The sequence below is a fragment of the Hemicordylus capensis genome, chromosome 5, assembly GCF_027244095.1.
Source record: "Hemicordylus capensis ecotype Gifberg chromosome 5, rHemCap1.1.pri, whole genome shotgun sequence".
Taxonomy (NCBI): domain Eukaryota; kingdom Metazoa; phylum Chordata; class Lepidosauria; order Squamata; family Cordylidae; genus Hemicordylus; species Hemicordylus capensis.
The window spans coordinates 78,887,566-78,907,996 of record NC_069661.1 but is presented as its reverse complement, the minus strand read 5'-3'; the positions used below and the strand labels follow the sequence as shown (position 1 = coordinate 78,907,996).

Here is a 20,431-nt window from a genome sequence, read left to right as displayed (position 1 = left end):
TTCTTCACCCTGTATGGTATAAAACAACCAACCAACTTTTGAAAAACCTCCAGTTGTGACTTACATGACCAGCTGTTTTAAACTGGATATGCATTCTTATTAGATTCTGGAACTATTGTAAATCTTGTCAATAGGGTTAATAGGGTTTTTTCCTCTTAGATATTATGAATTTTTAAAAATTAGTATTAAAAAATGGTGGTTGGGGGGATTCTGTCACAGGTCCAAGCTCAACGTTGCTTCAAACACAGTGGCCTACATGATGCACGTGGCAATGCCAGCATTCCTGATTGTCCAGCGCTGCTGCACACATGGAAACCAGCCTTGGGGGTGTTGCGCAAGAGCACAGTTGCAAAACTTCATAAAACAGCGCACTAGCATTTTCACAGCAGAACTTACATTGTTTCTGGTGTATGCACTATACAAGCGTGGGTGCACTGTTTTATGTAGTTGCACGTAAACACAGCCAAAGAACACCTTTAAAGTCTCACGTGGTTTGGCCCACAAATATATAAACTAGGCTGCAATCCTATACATACTTGGACAGGATCATATTCCTCTTCTATGGAATTTTAAGTTCTCTGGAAGAAAAGCTGTTCGCTACTAATGCTTAGTAGGAGTGTTATTTTTAAAATTCAAGGATAGGGTCAACTGATATTTTCATTACTTAACTAGTTAGTCTCTGCATTATTAATGAGAAAGCAAGTACTGGATAGCACCATTAAGCCCTTGTGTTATGAAAGCTTACATGTGCTTACCTTTATCAGTTGTACTACTTCAGTATGTAGATTTAGGCACACATGTTGTTTGGATTCCACTTCCCCCACCCCCTTATATCTTCTGGTGCTCTTGTACTGATTGTATATTAACACTTCTGGGTCATAACCATAAATCAGTTTTTCAGTTGCTGTTCTACAAATCCAGTGTATTAAGGTATCTTCCTGTTGTTTACCAAGCAAATAATAAACCATCGTCACCAAAAGCATGCCTCAAGATACTTGATTTGGAGTAGATTATTAGTCTGTGAAATAACTAGAATAAGTTGTTTTACAACTGTGGAATCCTGAAACCTTGTAACTTTCTTAAAGACTGAAAATGAAATAGAACATGGCATCATATTTTTACAATGAACATCCTTTTTCTTCTGTGTTTGTAGGTTGTGCAAATCCACTTGGGGTCACTGTTCCATATACAACAAAAATCCGCCTCTTGGATTTTCTTTTAGAAAATTGTATATGCAATTGGATGAAGGCAGCCTCACCTTTAATGCCAATCCTGAAGAGGTAAATGGAATGCTGCTAATATTCATACATTTTGGCAGTAGTTCTGTTGCTCTTGTTAATTTGTCAGGGTTATGCAAATCCTGTTTGTTTGGAGCATAGAAGTACTCACATGGTGTGTGACTTTCAGTACTGAAAATGTAGAGCAGGGGTTTTTATACATGGCTAAAAGGGGCTTAAATTTTCTGATCATGCATTTTCTAATGTCATGTTTGAATTATTGGTGTTATAAAGTTTAGTTGTAAAAGGGACTTTCAATTTAAAAGGTAAATGTTACTTTAACAAGGGTGCAAGACGAAGAGCAATTTTGCTTTTCTCCATAGGGCCACATTACTTTCATGTCCATAACTTTATAGGCATCACTGATATTTGTGTGGACTTGTGCTGCTGTGTTTGTATTAGAATAAAAGTTGTAAAAAGTAGCCAACTTTCTAAGATGTGCACTACATGATTGCATCTTTGAAATTTGGCTCAGCAGTTCACTTGAGACATCAACAGTGCAATCCTCTACGCGTCTGTCTGGAATTACGTTCCATGAATTCACTGCGATGTATTTCCCAGTATGTGTAGAATTGCAGGCTTCAATATAAATTGTACTGCAGGTTACAAGTGCAGGTTGCAAGCCTGTATGTTAGAACTCTATTATATTTATGGTTATATTTGTGGTTATATGGTGCATGAGAAAAAATTGAATTGAGCTACCGGATTCTTGAGGTCTGCTTCAGCTTTTACAGCATACAGTGGCATGCTGTCATAATTAAAGTGAGGTCCTGCACTTGGCAAGTCAAGTAGAGCCACTGATCTGTGAACCACTTGACCTATGGACTACTTACTTTGAAATAAAGGTGTGCAGAAGTTGCATTGGCATTTCTGGCTATTAAGTGGCCTGTTGGATGTCATACACTATAGATATATCAACAAATCTATTATTGGCCTTTGTTACACAAGTGAGTTACCTCACTCTTTTATGCTGTGGCAATGGCAAACACTGCAGCAGCAGTTACTGTTGGATTGGTGAAAGTTTTCCATGTGAAAATACAGGGTATACCCTTGTGTTAGACCACCTGGCAGTGAACACTAGATCATAGGATTGGGACATAAGATATAACTTTCAAATGTTTTATTTGTGGAAAAATTATCCCTTCAGTTAAAGATCTTCTAAAGTGTAAGAACACATTGAGGCTCATGATATTTGAGAGTTTTAAAAATCAAATTATCATGTGTAAAGACTTTAAGGAACTAAAAGACAGTGAAATATTTCTGTAATATGGAACTTATAAGAACTGGATAAATCACAAATTGAATGGCATGCTGGGTCTGTGATTTTTCTGAAGTATATTTTTAACATTTGGAATGAGTTCTTTGGGCTTCAAAACATGCATAATATGCCTGTTCTTGAATATATAAGCACAGAGCCCTGCATTTATTTGCATGTGATTTTACAGACATCAGAATATGAACATGACTCTCTTAAAATAACATGAAATAATAATACATTTTGGCTAAAATTTCTGCATGAAGCCAAGTTAGGAAATTAAATAAATATGTTTCTATAGCAATTTTGTATCTGCATCATTGTGAGACAGGTTTTTTTTTTAAAGTGCTTGTTGAAGGAATTGTGTTTCTTGCTGTTTTATAAAATCTCAGCCATCATGGCACCAATTCATTTTGTTTGGGTATGAGTTAGACTGAGCATATTGAAATATAGTTGATAGAATGTCAACATAATAGTTCTTCATTATTAGGATTTACTCCATGCTGAATACTCTAGCTGAACATAAAAAGCTCATCCTACAATGTAGCAATGATTGCTTGTCTATTAACAACAGCAAGACTCATTTGCAAAGCATGGAAAGAAGCAACACCTCCAAAAAGACTAGACTAGTTAAAATATATTTGGAACATGATATTTGTGATTAAACTCTCATATTATGAAAATTCCAGGGACAAGGACACAATAGATATTTTTGTGCCTGGATGGATATTGTTTGTCTAATATTGGAATGAGAAAGCTCAAGATTCTTTATACTCTTATGAACCATTTCTGATGATATAATCTTTGAATCTGATGTGTTTTGACATTTCAATTAAACTTTTTTTCAAAAAAAGAGGCTAATCATATTCATATATAGATATATATACACACACACATTTCTTTGTTCCAGGGAGTCAACTATTTTATGTCCAAGGGAATATTGGATGATTCACCAAAGGAAATAGCGAAATTTATCTTCTGTACAAGAACACTAAATTGGAAGAAACTGAGAATCTATCTTGATGAAAGGTAACTTTATTTAATAGTCACATTTCCTATTAAAATACTGGGTAATAATGGGACATTAGTAAAAACAAATACAGGTGGTCCTCGTCATTCGCGGGGGTTCCGTTCTCACCTGTAGGCATGAATAACAAAACCGTACCTCTATGGGAATCCTTAAGCTAAAAAGGGGGCCAAAAAGCAGAAATAAAGGGAATAGTGCACAGTATTCAGCTCTCCAGCACCCCCCCCAAAAAAAATCCACAAACCTTCCAAATTTTTGTGAATTTTTGCCAAAATCCAGGGAAGGGTTGGGGGCGGGGAAAGCTCTGTGCTGCAAAATGGCCAGAAATGACATTGGAAGTCATTTCTGGCCACCTGGGAATCACGGATAGGTGAATTTTGCCAAATCTTTTTAAACCATGAATAAACTGGGTCTCTTAGACCCAACCGCAGATATGTAAAATCGTGATCCATGAGACCACGTAAATGAGAGGCACTTGTAGTATAACTTGGTGATGACAAAGTTCAGCATATTTATTTCTGCTCCTTTTTTCCCTGCACTTTACCAATGAAGTGTGCTCGCTATGCAACAAGGTATCATTTACAAATTTATTGCAACAACATAAATTTAGTATTAGTTATCCTATCACTGGATGATGATGCTACTTTATAGCTGAATTCCTATTCTGCATCAAATGCTAATTCTGCACAGGGAAAGAGACCCTTCAGTTATGCAAGTTGTATGAATACACACATACATCCTTCCCATGTCATATCAAAATTATTTTCTTTAGCTACATTAGGTTCAGAGCCAGTGTTGCTTATTGGCTTATTGACTCTTCACTCTAGGTCTCAGGCAAGTTCACACATGTGGTGTTTAGTTTTTCAAATATGCTAGCTATATACTGTATGGTGTACAGGTCTTCCTAGGAATAATTTTACAGTATGCCTTTATACTGAAATAGAAGCTCAAACATAGTTCAGAGTTCTTTATTTGTGACCCAATTTCAGCATAACATAACATAAACAAAACATCTCATAACATAGAAAGATACAATTGGAACAATGAAATATGTAAATATATAGATAAATATCCACCAATAAATAATCAGTAAAATTTTAAAATTAATCAAAAAAAAGCTTGCTGCCGTAACAATACTGCAATAGAACAGAATTTGACCACCTTAAGGGTGACATCTAAAGAAGAAAGGACACATAAAAAATCTCTTGAGCAACCTGGGAAGGGTGTCAGAAGAGGAGTTAATAAGGAACATCTTAAATCTCTGTATAATGGACAGCAACAAACATTTTGGATGGATTCAGCTTCCCCCATACCACATGGGCATAATCTATCCTCTCTAGGAATCCCCAACCCCCCCCCCCCCCCCCCGATGAAGCTCAAACATAAAGTAGTAGTAAGTTCAGATGAAGCACACCGTAAATATATGGTGTTCAGGAATTCCTAGGAATAATGCAGCAGTATGCCTTTGAGTGCAGACATAAAGTAGCAGTGAGTTCAGATGAAATAATGGGAGAGATTGGGATTAAGGCAAATGAGGAAGTCTGTGGGGCCCTTAAGGGCATATTTCTGTAGGGCAAAAACCATTAATGGAGGCAAGGGGACTAGAAATATTCCCCAAATCCCCACCCTCTCTCACACTCTGCTGCTTGACAAAACTTTGGCTGGGCTCAGAACATCCTTGCTGCACATGGACGTAGCTCTCTTATGGCAGTAGATGGCTGCTCAACATGTCAGCCAATGGACATAGGCAAACCCTAGTAGAATACCACACAGCTTACATATTTCATTAGATTTTTAAAGGACCATTGTTTTTTTACCTTTGGGTGGCATTTCTTTGCCTATATAAACTTGCTTTACAATTCTGTCTTGCTTCAGTATTTTAGAAGTGGAATTATTGTTCTTATGAGTATTGCTCATCACTTATGTAGCCTAGTGTGAAAAGTCTTTAAGAACATTACCAAAAAAAAAAAAAACAAGCCCAGCTGGATCAGGCCCAAGGCCTATGTAGTCCAGCATTCTCTTTCACACAGTGGTCCACCAGACGCCTCTGGGAAGCCCACAAGCAGGAGATAAAGGCATGCCCCCTCTCTCTGCTGTCTCTCCCATGCAAATGGTATTCAGAGGCATCCTGCCTCTGAGCCTGGAGGTGGTCTATAGCCATCAAGACTAGTAGTCATTCATAGACCTGTCCTCCATGAATTTATCTAAGCTCCTTTTAAAGCCATCCAAGCTGGTGGCCACATACCACGGCAGAGAGTTCTACAGATTAATCATGTGCTGTCTGAAAACGTTCTTCCTTTTGTCAGTCCTAAATTTCCTGATAAGTTTCATTGGATGACCCCTAGTTTTAGTGTGGTGAGAGGGAGAAACTTTTCTGTCCACTTTCTCCACACCATGCTTAATTTTGTAGACCTTTATCATGCCTCACCTTAGTCGCCTTTTTCTAAACTAAAAAACCCCAGATGTTGTAGCCTTGTATCATAAATAAGGTGATCTAGGCCTCTGGTCATCTTGGTTGCTCTCTCCTGTACCTTCTCCATCTTTATAATGTACCTTTTGAGATACAGTGACTGGAACTGTACACAGTTCTCCAAAATGTGGTTATGCCATTGATCTGTATAAAGGCATTATGATATTAGCAGTTTTATTTGCAATCCCTGATCCCCTCTGAATCCCTTTTTGAAAAATGGTGTTACATTGACTACATTCCAGTCCTTTGGTACAGAGCCTGATATCAGGAACAAGTTACATTTTCTGCTAGGATTTCACAGTTGAGTTTCTTCTGCATTATTGATGCATGACATCTCCTGAAAACCTGTATGTGTATCAGAATACTCTTTCCTACCCTTTTTCTTTTGAAATTGTTCTGTCCTAGATTTTAGAAGCCCATTGGATAAGAATCATATTTGTGTGTTCTGTACATTAAGTACATAAGAACAGCCTGCTGGATCAGGACCAAGGCCTATCTAGTCTAGCATCCTGTTTCCTACAGTGGCCTACCAGATGCCTCTAAGAAGCCATAATCAAGAAGTGAGGGCATTCCCTCTCTATTGCTGTTTCTCCCCCGCAACTGGTATTCAGGGACATCTTGCCTCTGAGATTAGAGGTAGCCTAAATAGTAGCCCTTGATAGATTTGTCCAAATGTAGCCACACCATAGATTTGTATAAGGCCCTTATAATATTAGCAATTTTATTTTCAATCCCTTCCTAATGATCCCTAGCATGGAATTTGCCTTTTTCACAGCTGCCGCGCACAGAGTTGACACTTTCAGTGACCTGTCCACTAGTGGTGTGCATGGAACTGGCGCTTGCCGATTCAAAGGTTGGGGAAAACATCTTTAAGGATGGGGAGGGTGTTCTTACCGCTCCTGCCGCATTTCCCCTGTCAGCGCTGCCTTTTAAAACTGTCCGGCAGGACGGCAGCATACCTCCTTGCTGCTCTGGTGCCTCCCCAGAACGGAAGCGACTGGAACATGTGTACGAGCTCAACGTGCTGATGTGCAGCAGCAACTTCCAGTCACTTCTGGTCTGGGGAGGCACCAGGGTGACAAGGAGGTATGCTGCCGCCCCACCGGACCATTTTAAAAGGCAGCGCTAACAGGAAATGCTGCAGTAGGGGTAATAGTACCCTCCACTGTCCTTAAAGAGATCTCCCCCACCTTCTAACCGGTCGAGCCACCGGTCTTTTGAACCAGTTCAGAGGCCCATAAAGGGCCTCCGAACCTGTTCCATGCACATCCTTACTGTCAGCCACGACCCCAAGATCTCTAGCTTCTATGCTTTCAGTGTATATGTGAAGTTGGAGTTTTTTCCCAATATACAACACTTTATACTTGCATACAGTGAACCGCATTTGCCATTTTGTCACACACTCATTCAGTTTAGAGAGATCCTTTTAGAACTCCTCACAATCTTTTTTGGATTTCACTACCTTAAATAGTTTAGTGTCATCTGCAAATTTGGCCACTTCACTGCTTACCCCAACTTCTAGATTATTTATGAACAAATTAAAGAGCCCGGGTCCCAATACAGATCCCTGGGGACCCCACTTCTAACTTCCCTTCATTGTGAAAACTCTCCATTTATTCCTACCCTCTGTTTCCTGTCCTTCAACCAGTTACCAATCCACAATTGAACCTGTCCCCTATCCCATGACTGCTAAGTTTACTCAAGAGCCTTTGGTGAGGAACTTTGTCAAAAGCTTTTTGGAAGTCCAAGTATACTATGTCAACTGGATCACCTTTATCTACATGCCTGTTGACACTCAAAGAACTCCAAAAGGTTAGTGAGGCAAAACTTGGCCTTGTAGAAGCCATACTGGTTCTTCTTCAGTAAGGCGTGTTCTTCCATATGTTTAATAATCTTGTCCTTAAGTATGCTTTCCATCAATTTACCCAGCACAGAAGTTAAGCTAACTGGCCTGTATTTTCCTGAATCACATCTGAATACCTTTTTTGAAAATCGGACTTGCATTAGCTACTTTTCAGTTCTCTGGTATAGGGACAAGTTACAAATTTTTGCTAGGAGTTCAGCAATTTCACATTTGAGGTCCTTCAGAACTCTTGGGTGGATGCCATCTGGCTCTGGCAATTTGTTGATTTTTAGTTTTTCAAGACAGTTCAGACATCCTCTCTAATCACCTCAAATTAGCCCAGTTCTTCAGCCTCCAAGCCTGAGAAGCTCAGTTCATGCCAGTTGCCTATGTATGTTTTCTTAGAAGTAAACCCCACTATACTCAATGGGGCTTTGTCCCTATTAAGTAAGTATAGCTGAACTGAATGCTACTGCTTCTGATTAAATAGTCTTTCCTTTACAAATAAGGAAAGACTATTTCCCTTGCATCCAAAGGTGCATTGTACAAGCGCAGAACACTTCTGTTCACACAAGGCAGGGTTTCTGACCCACCCACCCCCATCCACATTCCATACAGTTCTAGAGAGTCACCCAACCAAAGGAGCATTTTTGGGGAGCTTAGCTGGATCCAGTGGATGGAGGAATTGGCAAAAACTTGGACTTCAGCTCATATACGTGGAAGATTTTTCTGCTCACCCATCTGCATCCAAACCATCCTAGACACTGCTTCTAAATGTGCATCTTCCATAATGCTTTAAAACGCCATTTGTCTCAGTGTTTTCTTTTCTCCTTTTTCCTTTCTCAAATTAGGCGAGATGTGTTAGATGACCTTGTAACACTGCACAACTTCAGAAACCAGTTCTTGCCAAATGCACTAAGAATGTTTTTCAAACACATTCATGCCCCTGAAGAGCGTGGTGAATATCTTGAGACTCTTATTACAAAGTTCTCACACAGATTCTGCGCTTGCAACCCTGATTTGATGAGAGAGCTTGGCCTTAGCCCAGGTAAGACGGTGGGGAGCATGTCTGTTTTCTAAATGGCTTGTAATACTTTTTTCATTGTTGAGACCTGAATAACTTTTTGTAAATATGCAAAGGCTATTCTTTTAGATCTAGCCTGGTTTGAGAACATTGACTCTATAGATAGGTGTAGTCATAAAACTAATGAAGTTTGCTTCCAAGTAAATAGGTTTTATTAATGGGACTGCTCCTGGGGAATTGGCAAACACGCTTGACTACCTTTTGGGCTTGTGTGGGGGAATAGCAAACGTGAATGGAGCAACCCATCTCAGAATAAATTTGTGCAAAGCTTTGGTCTCAGAAAGAACTGACAGAGTGTGTGTTGTTCAAAAATAAGATCAGGTTTATTTTAGGATTTAGGGGTACAGGAAATGAAATATGATGAATAGGCAATACAATATTTAGCTAGCAGAACTAACAAGACAAACAAACAGGATTAAGTTGAGGCGCATGAAGAAGCATTTTGGCTTGAGATCCGAATTAAGTCCACTCAAGGCTGACCAGAGACACAGTCTTGGAGAACAGCTTTGGCTTGGGCGGAGGGGAACAAGAGGAGAGGAGCAAGAGGTTTTGGAGCAGAAATTAGTAAAGCCTAAGTTCATCCAGTGGGGTGTGTGGACCCTTGTAGCTCTACCAATGTCAAGCGACCTCTCTCCTCCAGGGCAAGCAGGAAGGCAAAAGGAGAGAGTGGGGACCCAAGCGCCAAACTAGGAGAGAGAGCCAGAAAGGGAGTCTGATCTCAGGAGTCTGGTCAGTCTCTTGCTACAGCCAAGCATGCTGCACAGATTGGGCCTGGCAATAGGGCCCAACTGGAGGTGACGAGCGGAACAAGAGTTTGGGCAAAGCAAGGTGGTGTAGCTAATGCCCAAATGTACAGACACAAAACTGGTGAATCTGAGGAAGAGATACTGATTGTGTCTTGACTAGAAATAGAGAACATCTTGCCCTGAGGCAGCATGCTGCCCATACCTTTCTGTTGACAAAGGTGTGGGGATAGAGAAAGGAGTACATCCTTGTCCTTCTCAAAATTTGCTGGGTGTACTTCTACCAGTACGATGATGTGAATAAGTTAAGGAACCTGTGTAGGGTGGAATGAAATGGGTACATCAAAGCTTATCTCGTATTTTCAGGAGACTTTGGGAGTGTCTAAGAATATTTTACAAGCTTGCTTCCCATGACCCAAGCCAGCCATTAGCATTTTTGTTAGAGAAGGAGATGAGCTTGTTACCTCTTATATATCCATTCCTGCAAAGGTGATAGGATTAAACTGATCTGATGTGCCAACATAGGGAGAGAGCATTTGGCTCACAGAACAGTGCTTAAATAATTCATGTCTACTCTGGCTTCCTCACCTGGATTGAAATCAGGGAGGTGAGCAGAGGGATAATCCTCCTGCTGTCATGGGTTAACTTGACCTAGAGCCACCTTTCCCAAGCTACGTGCCAGATGACATACCCCATGAATTAGCTCATGTGAACCAGATGGTGAGTGCATGATCCCATGAGTTCTGAGAAGGCAAAAGTGGAAACTACAAACCTGTAGCTTCAAAGCAGGTGTAAGGGTGCTCCTGGGACCCCCCTCCCCCAAGCAAGCCATCTTGGTAAAAGTTTAGATTTAGAATTTATGTATAAAGCAATTGAATACCAAAATTAAAATGCCCTTCCACTTTTAGTATGCTATACTAAAACTAGCTATACACAGGGTTGTAATTGAAACAGCGTTGTAACTTCCAGTAAATAACCAACCTAATTTGTGTGCATACAGGGTTTCAGGTGTCGATTCAGAAGTGTGTTTGTGTGTATTCCATGCTTTTTTGTCTGCCATTGCTGTTTCTCCTTACGCTCCAGAATGATGCTTTAGATAGTAGTATAAGCTTCAAGACCATTCAGCATCTCTAACCCCTTTCAGGCACAGTATAACACCTTGAAGAAAGAGTGACTAGTAGTATTTATATTTTTTATTTATTTATCATATTTCTATACAGCCTAAAACTTACATCTCTTAAGGCTAGAAACTACTGACCTGCTATCTGAAGTCCATTCATGGTTGCAAATTGAGGAGTGCCCATTACCTCTCTTAGACAGATACTTATTGCAGACAGATTGACATCCTCACCAACTAAGTGTGCACACGTTGAGGGAATTCAGGGGCAGTGTGGGAGCCCTCACACAACTCCCCCTTTCTCCTGACTCTTGGTGATGTGTTTCTGATCTTGCAGAACCCTTCTGGAGCACAAGCAGTACTGCAGAGGGAAATGCGGAGTTGCATGAAGACTCCTGTCACACGCCCAAATTCCCTTGACATACACACCCTTCATTAAAATGTCAGCCAGGAACATGTCCTAAAACAAAGGCATGGGCTAGGTCTGAGCTTATGTGGAGAAAAAAATTGAGCAAGATCCAGTCTGTTTTTAAAGGTACCAAAAATAGTACATACAGTGTAACCTAGTTTAGTGAATCAGTTTGAGCAGGGTAATTGCAAAGTTCAGGTGGTCCTGATCGGCAACAGTTATGAATGGCTAGGGTTTCTGTTTTTTTGCTTTTAAATTATTTGTACCTTAGAAACACATTAGACAAATTCATGGAGAGTAAGTCTAATAAGCTAAAAATAGAATCATAATGTTCAGAAGACCAGATAGTGGGGATAGCTATCTCACAAGCAAGTAATGATTAGGGATGTGCCAAAATGTGAATAAATGCTCAGAAGCCATATGCATGCCGACGCCAGGCAGGGGCAGCTGAGAGACACCCTGCTGGTGCGCAGGCATAGCTGGGTGGGGTTGCCAAGATGGCAGCAATGGTGGAAAACAGGAGGAGCTGGTGCAGTCCTGCTCTCCCTCACATTAAAGGGCTGTGTAAGCCCTCAAATTTAAAGGGAGGTGCCGGCTATTTGGACAGCTGAATCGTGTTCTGGTACATCCATAGTAATGATGGAGTTTTCCAGGACATCTGGCCAGCCACCCCTGTTGATCTGATGAACTTTTGGGCCCATCCATATATTTACTGATCCATTTTAAGGATTGTGCCCTGAATAATCAAAGATTGTTTTAGGGGAAACTTTCAATATTTTTAAATGTAAATTGCATTCAGAGTCTTTCTTTAAGCCATGCCTTAACAGTATCTTTTCTTTTTCTCCTTTACCCTTAGATGCTGTGTATGTACTGTGCTACTCTTTGATACTGCTTTCCATTGATCTTACTAGCCCTCATGTGAAGAATAAAATGTCAAAGAGAGAATTTATCCGAAACACGCGGCGTGCTGCTCAGAACATTAGCGAAGATTTTGTTGGGCACCTTTATGACAATATCTACCTTATAGGCCATGTGGCTGCCTAAAAAAAGCACAATTTGCTAGGACTTAGAATTTGTAGTTTTAAAAGAAATTAAAGTTATCTAAGGAGTTCATTTTTTTTGGTAGATAAGGGGGTTATATTAGTGCTGGTCATTCTAACCTCTGTCTGCAATCAAAATGTATGCAAGCAACCTTTTTTTAGCCATTTACCATGAGAACTGAAAAATTTTTTGCAGAATTTTTTTCTTAATTTTGCTTACAATTTGCACAAAACATTGCCATTTGTCTGACACATTACAATTTCTGAATGTTAAACTGACATTATGGTTTTAAACTGACAAGATGGTGGACTTGTGCAGTAGATTTGCTTGAACACTTTAACCAGTTCATTCTTTTTTTAAATACCATGTAATGTGTACATATTTAACTAAAGAGATTTATAACCATAATTATTTTATTGTAAAATATTTTAACTAAAGTTTTTCCTGTTTCTCTCTAGAATATGAGTTTGTGTTTCTTTAAATTGTGAGGCTGCTCTAGTTGTTGTGTTGGATAGTACATTTGGTGTGCACATTCCTGCAAAAGATTTATTTCAGACACAAGCAATTCTAGATTCTAAACTACCATTTACGATCACCAGCTTGGTAGAACTAAGTCTATTGCTGTCTTTGTGCCTTAACATATAGTGCCTAGAAATTTAAAAATGTTCAACCAGTAGGGCTTTATAGTAGAACTGTGTACAGACTAGGGATGTGCAAACTGGCTCGAGGTTAAACTGGCCAGATTTGAAGGCTTGCCCTTGAGCTGATCCGCCCCCCTGAAGAATGAGGCCAGTCCGATTTAGAGACAAGCCACACACACCCATCTCGAAGCCCCAACTCACAAGCTGGCTTGATGGGCATACTTTAAAAGGAAATCCCGCAAGTAAAGGGTTTTGGCAATAGTGATTTCAGGGATGGGAGCGGAGGGGAATGAATAATTTAGATGGCTATCACAACAGGAATGACATCTGGGGTGGCAGCAGGGGCTCCTCCAGCTCCACCGCCAGCCTCCCAAATCACAGGCCCAGTCATGCCTGCAGCCAGCTTTGGGCCTCTGTGCAAACATGACTGCTATTACAGTGAGGCTTGCACAGAGGCCATTTTCATCACAGGTGATGCAAATAGCCTCGGCACAGACCTCACTGTAATGGCAGGCTGCCATCGGCTTGCAGTTTTTAAAGGTAAAGAGGAGCAATTTTCATTGCCCTGACAAGAATTTGAACGGAACTAGGAAAACTAGTTCTGTGCACAGACCAAATTATTGCCCCAATCCAAGGCATTCTCATATCATGCACATGATGTATGGGTGGTCCGGATAATTTTGAGTCAATAAGTAGCTCGGCCATCATCTTGATGCATTGGGATGGGGTTGGTGACGGGGGGTTACCTTTTTAATTAAAGGCCAGCTTATCTGAAGAAATTAGCAGCCTTCTGGGCAGCCACAGCCATGGTGCTTCAAATCCCCAATTTGCCCTACAATGCACCAGGAAATGAAACAGTGCCATGATGTTGTGTCCTTTTCCTGGTGCATTACCTGGTGGGGGGTGTCCATGGCTTAAAATTACAGGGTGCAACAATTCCTGCCCACCCACCCACCCCCAGTAATGCCTCAGGAAAAGAACAGTCTCATGACATTGCTTCCTTTCTTGGTGCATTGTGGAACATGCTCCCCACGGATATGAGAGGATTGTCTTCCTTGGAGGTCTTCAGGAGCCCTAAAAGACCCATCTTTTTAGCCTGGTTTTTAATTATATCTGGTTTTAATTTTAACTTTTTATCTGCTTTTGAATGGTTTTTGGTTTTGTTATATGTTTTTGATTTCAATGTAAACCACCCTGAGCCACTTTAGGAAGGGCAGTATATAAACAGAATTAAGTAGATAAATTGTAAAGCAATACCAGAAAAAGCAAGGTGACATTTTGAAACACTGCAGCTGCCCGGAAAGTCACCAATTTCTTCTTGAAAGCCAGATCTTAATTAAGAAATCAGCCAGCAAACCCCCAACCTCCAATAATATTTGATACAATTCTAGTTGATTTTGATATTGTAATGAATTGTTTGCCCATTTTTCATTATAATCATTCCCAATGAAAAATGCCCAGATAGGAATCTCTCTCCTCAGAGCTGATGCAATGTACCAAACAGGACTTGATTTAGAAGGGAAGAGAGCTGGTCTTGTGGTAGCAAGCATGACTTGTCCTCTTAAGCTAAGCAGGATCTGCCCTGGTTGCATATGAAAGGGAGACTAGAAGTGTGAGCACTGTAAGATATTCCCCTTAGGGGATGGAGCCACTCTGGGAAGAGCATCTAGGCTCCAAGTTGCTTCCCTGGCATCTCCAAGATAGGGCTGAGAGAGATTATCTGTAAGATATTCCCCTTAGGGGATGGAGCCACTCTGGGAAGAGCATCTAGGCTCCAAGTTCCTTCCCTGGCATCTCCAAGATAGGGCTGAGAGAGATTATCTGTAAGATATTCCCCTTAGGGGATGGAGCCACTCTGGGAAGAGCATCTAGGCTCCAAGTTCCTTCCCTGGCATCTCCAAGATAGGGCTGAGAGAGATTACTGCCTGCAACCTTGGAGAAGCCGCTGCCAGTCTGTGTAGACAATACTGAGCGAGATGGACCTATGGTCTGACTCAGTATATGGCAGCTTCCTATGTTCCTAATTGGATGCTTCCAAAATTGCAGCTGCCTGGAGAATAAAAGTTTCCTAATCATTGAAAATAATGGAGATAATACAAAAACAGAGTTGTGCACTTGCATGAGTTTGGGTGGGAAACATTCTTTAGTTGTGCCTAGTTCATTCCATTCCTTGCCTACAACCACAAGTAATGAAACCACGAATAACAAGTTAATTTCCTTGTGGGAATTGGGGAGGTTAGATTCCCGGCAGGTTGAAAATTGTGGAATGAACAGACAAAAAACTTTAAAATGGTGAAATAAAGAATGCCCCCCAAGAAGTCCAAATTCTTTTATTTGTTTATGGGGAAAAGGTTTTGTTTTTTTAACTAAATGAGCCACAAAATGACTCCCTTTTTACAAAAAAGGCTACTGTAAACGACCTCCATCTCCAAATTGCAGAAATGAAACATTAACTGCTTTTTTGTCAGGTTTTTCCCCCACCTATTCTGTGGCTGGATATCAATTCCCCAACTGTGGATATGTGAAATTGTGGATAACGAATCTGCTTGTAGCGAGGTCGGCCTGTACCTCCTGCTGCAGCTCTGAGCCTCATTATTCTGGATGGCCCTACAAGCTTAAGGAACTGCATTTTGGGAGGGTGCCAGGGATTGCAGGAAAACCCCATTCCATGAGTGGCATTCTACTTGCACTTCTCTGGATCCAATGTTAGCAGTTAAATATCTCTCTTCCTTTGTCAGTATTCCTTACCTTTGGTACCATTACAGCTTATAGCTGTCTTAGTGGGCAATGTGAGTTATAAGCTGAATGGTACAAGTGCAAGCAATGATTTGAACTAGCAGAACTGAAGAACAGCACAGCCCAATAAATTGCATAGCATTGGAGCCAGGGCGGGGTGGGTGGGTGCATCTTTAGGCAGTTACTGAACCCTGCTAACTTGGCAAAGAGGCACCTTTTACCGTGGTGATTCTCTTTATTTAGCAGGGGGAGAGTAACTGGCCTTTCCACCTCCAGCACAGTACCTCCAGTGACTCTTGCTGGTGTCTATCTTGTGTTTGGTTTTTTTTTTTAGAATGTGAGCCCTTTGGGGACAGGGAGCCATCTTATTTATTTATTATCACTCTGTGTAAACTGCCCTGAGCCATTTTTGGAAGGGCAGTATAGAAATTGAATTATTAATAATAATAATTATTATTATAATTAATAAACTGATATGGCTGTTAGCTCCTGAATACAATGACACAGTGCAGAGGAGGATGACGTTCCTGTACTTTTAATGGTGATTAAAAGAAGAAGAAGAAGAATTTAGCAGGGACAGTACTTCTCACGCCTGAATAACCTTTTTTATCCAACTCTTAAAAATACTAGAATGCTGTTTTCCTTTCTGTTTGATTACCCAGGTGTTTTGAAGTGTGTGTGCTGAATGAATGAGATAGGTCCACTTAAATTTTGGATGAAAATACAGTCTCTCCTAAAAGAAGATAGTAAGAATATGGAAGTAGTATCTTCACCATGTCTTGCTTTATACAGGCATGCAACCATTGCCTTGAACATAACAGATGCTGCATTGTAGGGAGAATAGTTGCAGAGTCTAAACTTGTAAGCAAGGTCTTAAAATTTCTCCAGGTATCCATGACAACGAAAAACAAAGATGTATAAAATGTGTGAATTTTGATTAATTATGTGTTCAGTATATCATGTAATAGATCTAGTTTATTTCAGCTTGTAAAATAATCTTTAGCACTATTACTGATTTCAGGGCTACCATGTTTCTCCAAACAAGTTGAACCCATCATATATTTGGAGGGATTCAATTTATTTGCATGACTTCAAACATGCATGAACATATCTCTTAAATTTTGAAAATTGTTTTGAAACAATTTTTAATGTGGGAAGATTAGGATTTCATTGTTAATACAAAAAAATTCAGTTTTTCTCAAATCTTTGTTCATTTAAGAAAGTTCTACCCTGCCTCTTCTTTACAGAAATGCATAATGTAATTTAGGAGCTGTTAATAAAAAATAAACAATAGCACAACTGATCAGAACTAAAGAATAAAGCTGTGGCACGGGGCGGGGGGGAAACCAGCAAGCCATAAAAGGATGTAAAAGCCATCTTTAATTACAAGTTTGTGAAAATTGCATAGACTTAACCTGGCATGTGAATGAAAGAACAATGGTGCCAGGCTTTTTCTTTTTTCTTTTTAATCCATGTGCATTCACCACTGAAAAGACCCTGTAGATTGAGACCCTGTAGATATTTTGGAGATCATTTCAGAACACATTTGGAGCTATGCAATATGATCGTTTTATACGGCAATATAGTCTTATTTAATACATTTTAATTTTAATTAATTTTTATTTAATTTGCATATTTGTAAACCACCCAAAATGCAAGTTTCTGGGTGGTTTACAACAAAACAATAAAAATAACAAGTAAAAAGGTTAAAACATAATTTAAAATTTAAAACGATAAAACTATTTAAAGCAATAAAACTATTTAAACTGTAAATCTGATTTAAAGCCTGGGTGAACAAATGTGTCTTGACTGCCTTTTAACAAGTTGTAAAAGATGGGGAGGCTCTTATTTCAGCAAGGAGCATGAAAGCCTTAAGGCAGCAATGGAGAAGACCTGTCCCTGAGTAGCCACCAGACGAGCCGGTGGCAACTGCAGATGAACCTCTCAGGATGATCTCTATAGGCGGTGTGGTTCATAGCGAAGGAGACGTTCTCTTAAATTACTGAGAATAATGCTTGGTGACCAATTGGAAAATCTACTTGGCTTCGACTTGATAATAAAGAAATCTGAAACTGGTCCTACCTCTGATCTAATCTAGTCACACTTAAGTTCAAAATTTTGCAGGTTTGGGTTTTGTTGGAAGACAGCCTTGCTTTCTAGTGAATTTCAGACTGAATTTGGGATTCCCCCCCCTCCCCTTCCCTGCTTTGTTTTTAAATAAATATCTCACCTAATAAGCTTTAGACTTGATTACCAGGATTTTTATTGCTTTTGGAAAATTGTCTCCTCTAATCTCCAAAGCACTATTAAAATGGACAAAAGACAGACTTAAAGGATTTCCTGTTTCTGCTACATTTATTTGCTTTCATATTTATGTTAAAGAATAATTTACTGACATTTGTATCTATTTGCTATTATTGTAGTAGTAACTGGAATCAAGATTGTGCCATTGTGCTTTTACGTTCGCTTTTGATGTTATCAGCCAGAGAATAATAGATCTCCTATTAATGTATGTGTACAGGTTTAAAAAAATTAGGCGGCAAATGTGTTAACTGAAACAAAAACTATTTGGGCGGTTTTGCCCATAATCAGTTATTAAAGACTCATCTACAGTGCACATTTGGGACAAAGCAATGACCCAGCTGCCTCACCACATCCTGAACTCAATGGCTTGTTAGACCCAGATGTTCAACATACCAGTTTGGTTATGAACTTTGCTTTAGTATTCCATTTATAACAAAACAAGGCATGTGTGGACAGAAACACTGTGGTGGCTGAATGTGTATGGAATCGTGCACCTACTCAGGGGCATAGCTGGGGAGAAGATGCTCGTGTTCACTCCTCTCTCTGGTGACCCCTCAAAGTGAGGGAGATAATGAAGAAAATAGGAAGGGGGTGAAGCTGGGGGCCTCTCAGGAGCTGATTCTTTGAACCCTTTCGCTCAATTATATCTATACCCTTGCACCTACTGAGTGGCATATTCATTTGCTCTGCGATCCAATAGTCTGGCTTGAGATGCAGGTTTACCACCATTTTTACAGATATTAAGGCGTGACTGGGGTGGGGGGGAAGGCAGGAATTGACCTACCTTCCCCGCAAAAACCAATCGTAGGGCATACCATTGTGCACCCACACAATCTGTGTTCTGCCCTCATGATCAGCAAGGATCATTGGAGGCTGAGACCCATTGTCCCGGCCTCCAGATAACCACAGTGCACCATGCAATTCTCCTGAGAGTCAGGTGCTCTAGGCACCCAACTCTGTGTGTGCTCGGGCTGCTTATGCTCGCACCCTTACTCTGGCTAAAGGCCGGGGATAAAAGTAGGGTTGGGCTGAATGGGAGCGCCAGAACTGGGAGCGATCCAAAGCATGAGCAGCATTCGGCAGTTTTAGCTTTCTTCTGCAATAGCATGGGCGCAGAAAGGACTGGAGTTGTAGCACAAGGGACCTCGTTCAGAGGGTCTGCAGGAACATGCTGGGGTCCCATGTACAGCAACTCCAGTCCTTTCTGTGCTCATGCTGTTGCAGAAGAAAGCTAATACTGCCGAGTGCTTGTGCAAAAGCATGAGTATTTTCAAGTGTGGCTCATGCTCTGGAAGCACCCTGTAAAAATGGAAACATGTCACAGACCTTCAGTGACATGTTTCTGCTCGTATAGAGAGTCTCCAAAGCATAGGCAGCACTTGAAAATATCCATCCTTCTGCACAACAGTGCAAGCACAAGACTGGGGAGTTGCATAAGGGTTCTCGTACATCCCTGCAGACCCTCCTATTATATGCTACTTTCTTACAATGTCAGCCAGTGCATTTAACAGCTAAGTCATCAGCAGAATCAAACTTTCCTTAGCATGGAGATGCAATAAAGTGAAGTTTGGTAGATTTCTTGTCGTTTTTTAGCTGAGCCTCTGTCCACAAAGATGCTGGTAAATTCAAACTAGCAGAGTACCTATTTATGTATTTAATCAATAAAGTCTTCCTTTCTATGTAAGTGCATTTTGAAGTAGTTATCAATGGCAGCTTATTACAGCAACACTGTGGGGTCTACACCTGTATACAACTGGCAATGCTGGTTGCTGGTAAAGCCTTTGCAGGTAGGTCCACAAAAGTGTAACACCGCAAGAATGTTTTACTCTCTTGCCTGCTTACATATACCAATGCTAGCCATGCTTGTGGCCTCAAAGAGAAGATACATTTCTCTTCCCCTTGATCAAACCCGGTCACCTGGAGGTTATTCTTTCCAGAAGCAGATAAGGAACCCTTGGGCCCTTAAGACTTTAAATATATCACCTCCACTCCATCTGCTTCTTGACCAGGTATTTCATGCCTCAGATACCAATTGCACAAGATGAGAACTCACAGCCTGGCATTTTCCCAGTTGGAATACCTGCCTGCAGGAAGCTCATCAATGTCCAAGTCTGAGCATTTTGCAGAAGCAAGTAACATGAGTAAGCTAAAAATTGGTTCAGGGCTTGGATTAAGCGAACATGGGCGCCTATACTTTTGTGTTTTGTTATTTTATATTGTTGGTTTTACTAAGCTCTATCTTGAGCTCTTGGGATAGCATTTAAAATCTAAATAATTTAAATAAATAAATGTTGTGGGGAAGTGGAGGAAAGTGCTAGCAATGCCTGAAAATTAGGCCCCATCGTTAGGTTAGGCTAGAAATAACATTATTTCCTTTCTGTGTGTTCATCGCAAATCTGTTTATTTGGAAAACTAAAAGGCTGGGATATCGGATCGTTTTCCAAAGGCATTTTCATTTGTAAAAGTTGGCTTTCTCCTTGGCGA

General features: G+C 40.4%; 1 protein-coding gene across 1 annotated transcript in view; it reads left to right on the top strand.

Annotated features, from left to right (window-relative positions):
• Positions 1 to 12,726, top strand: part of FBXO8 (F-box protein 8) — a 30,468-nt gene extending 17,742 nt beyond the window's left edge. Inside the window, exons 3-6 of the mRNA XM_053256166.1 lie at positions 1,154 to 1,280; positions 3,443 to 3,561; positions 8,724 to 8,920; positions 12,082 to 12,726. Of these exons, the coding sequence (XP_053112141.1) occupies positions 1,154 to 1,280; positions 3,443 to 3,561; positions 8,724 to 8,920; positions 12,082 to 12,269 (631 nt within the window). The 3' untranslated portion in view covers positions 12,270 to 12,726. The remainder of the gene's footprint in view (positions 1 to 1,153; positions 1,281 to 3,442; positions 3,562 to 8,723; positions 8,921 to 12,081) is intronic.
• The last annotated feature ends 7,705 nt before the right edge of the window (positions 12,727 to 20,431 follow it).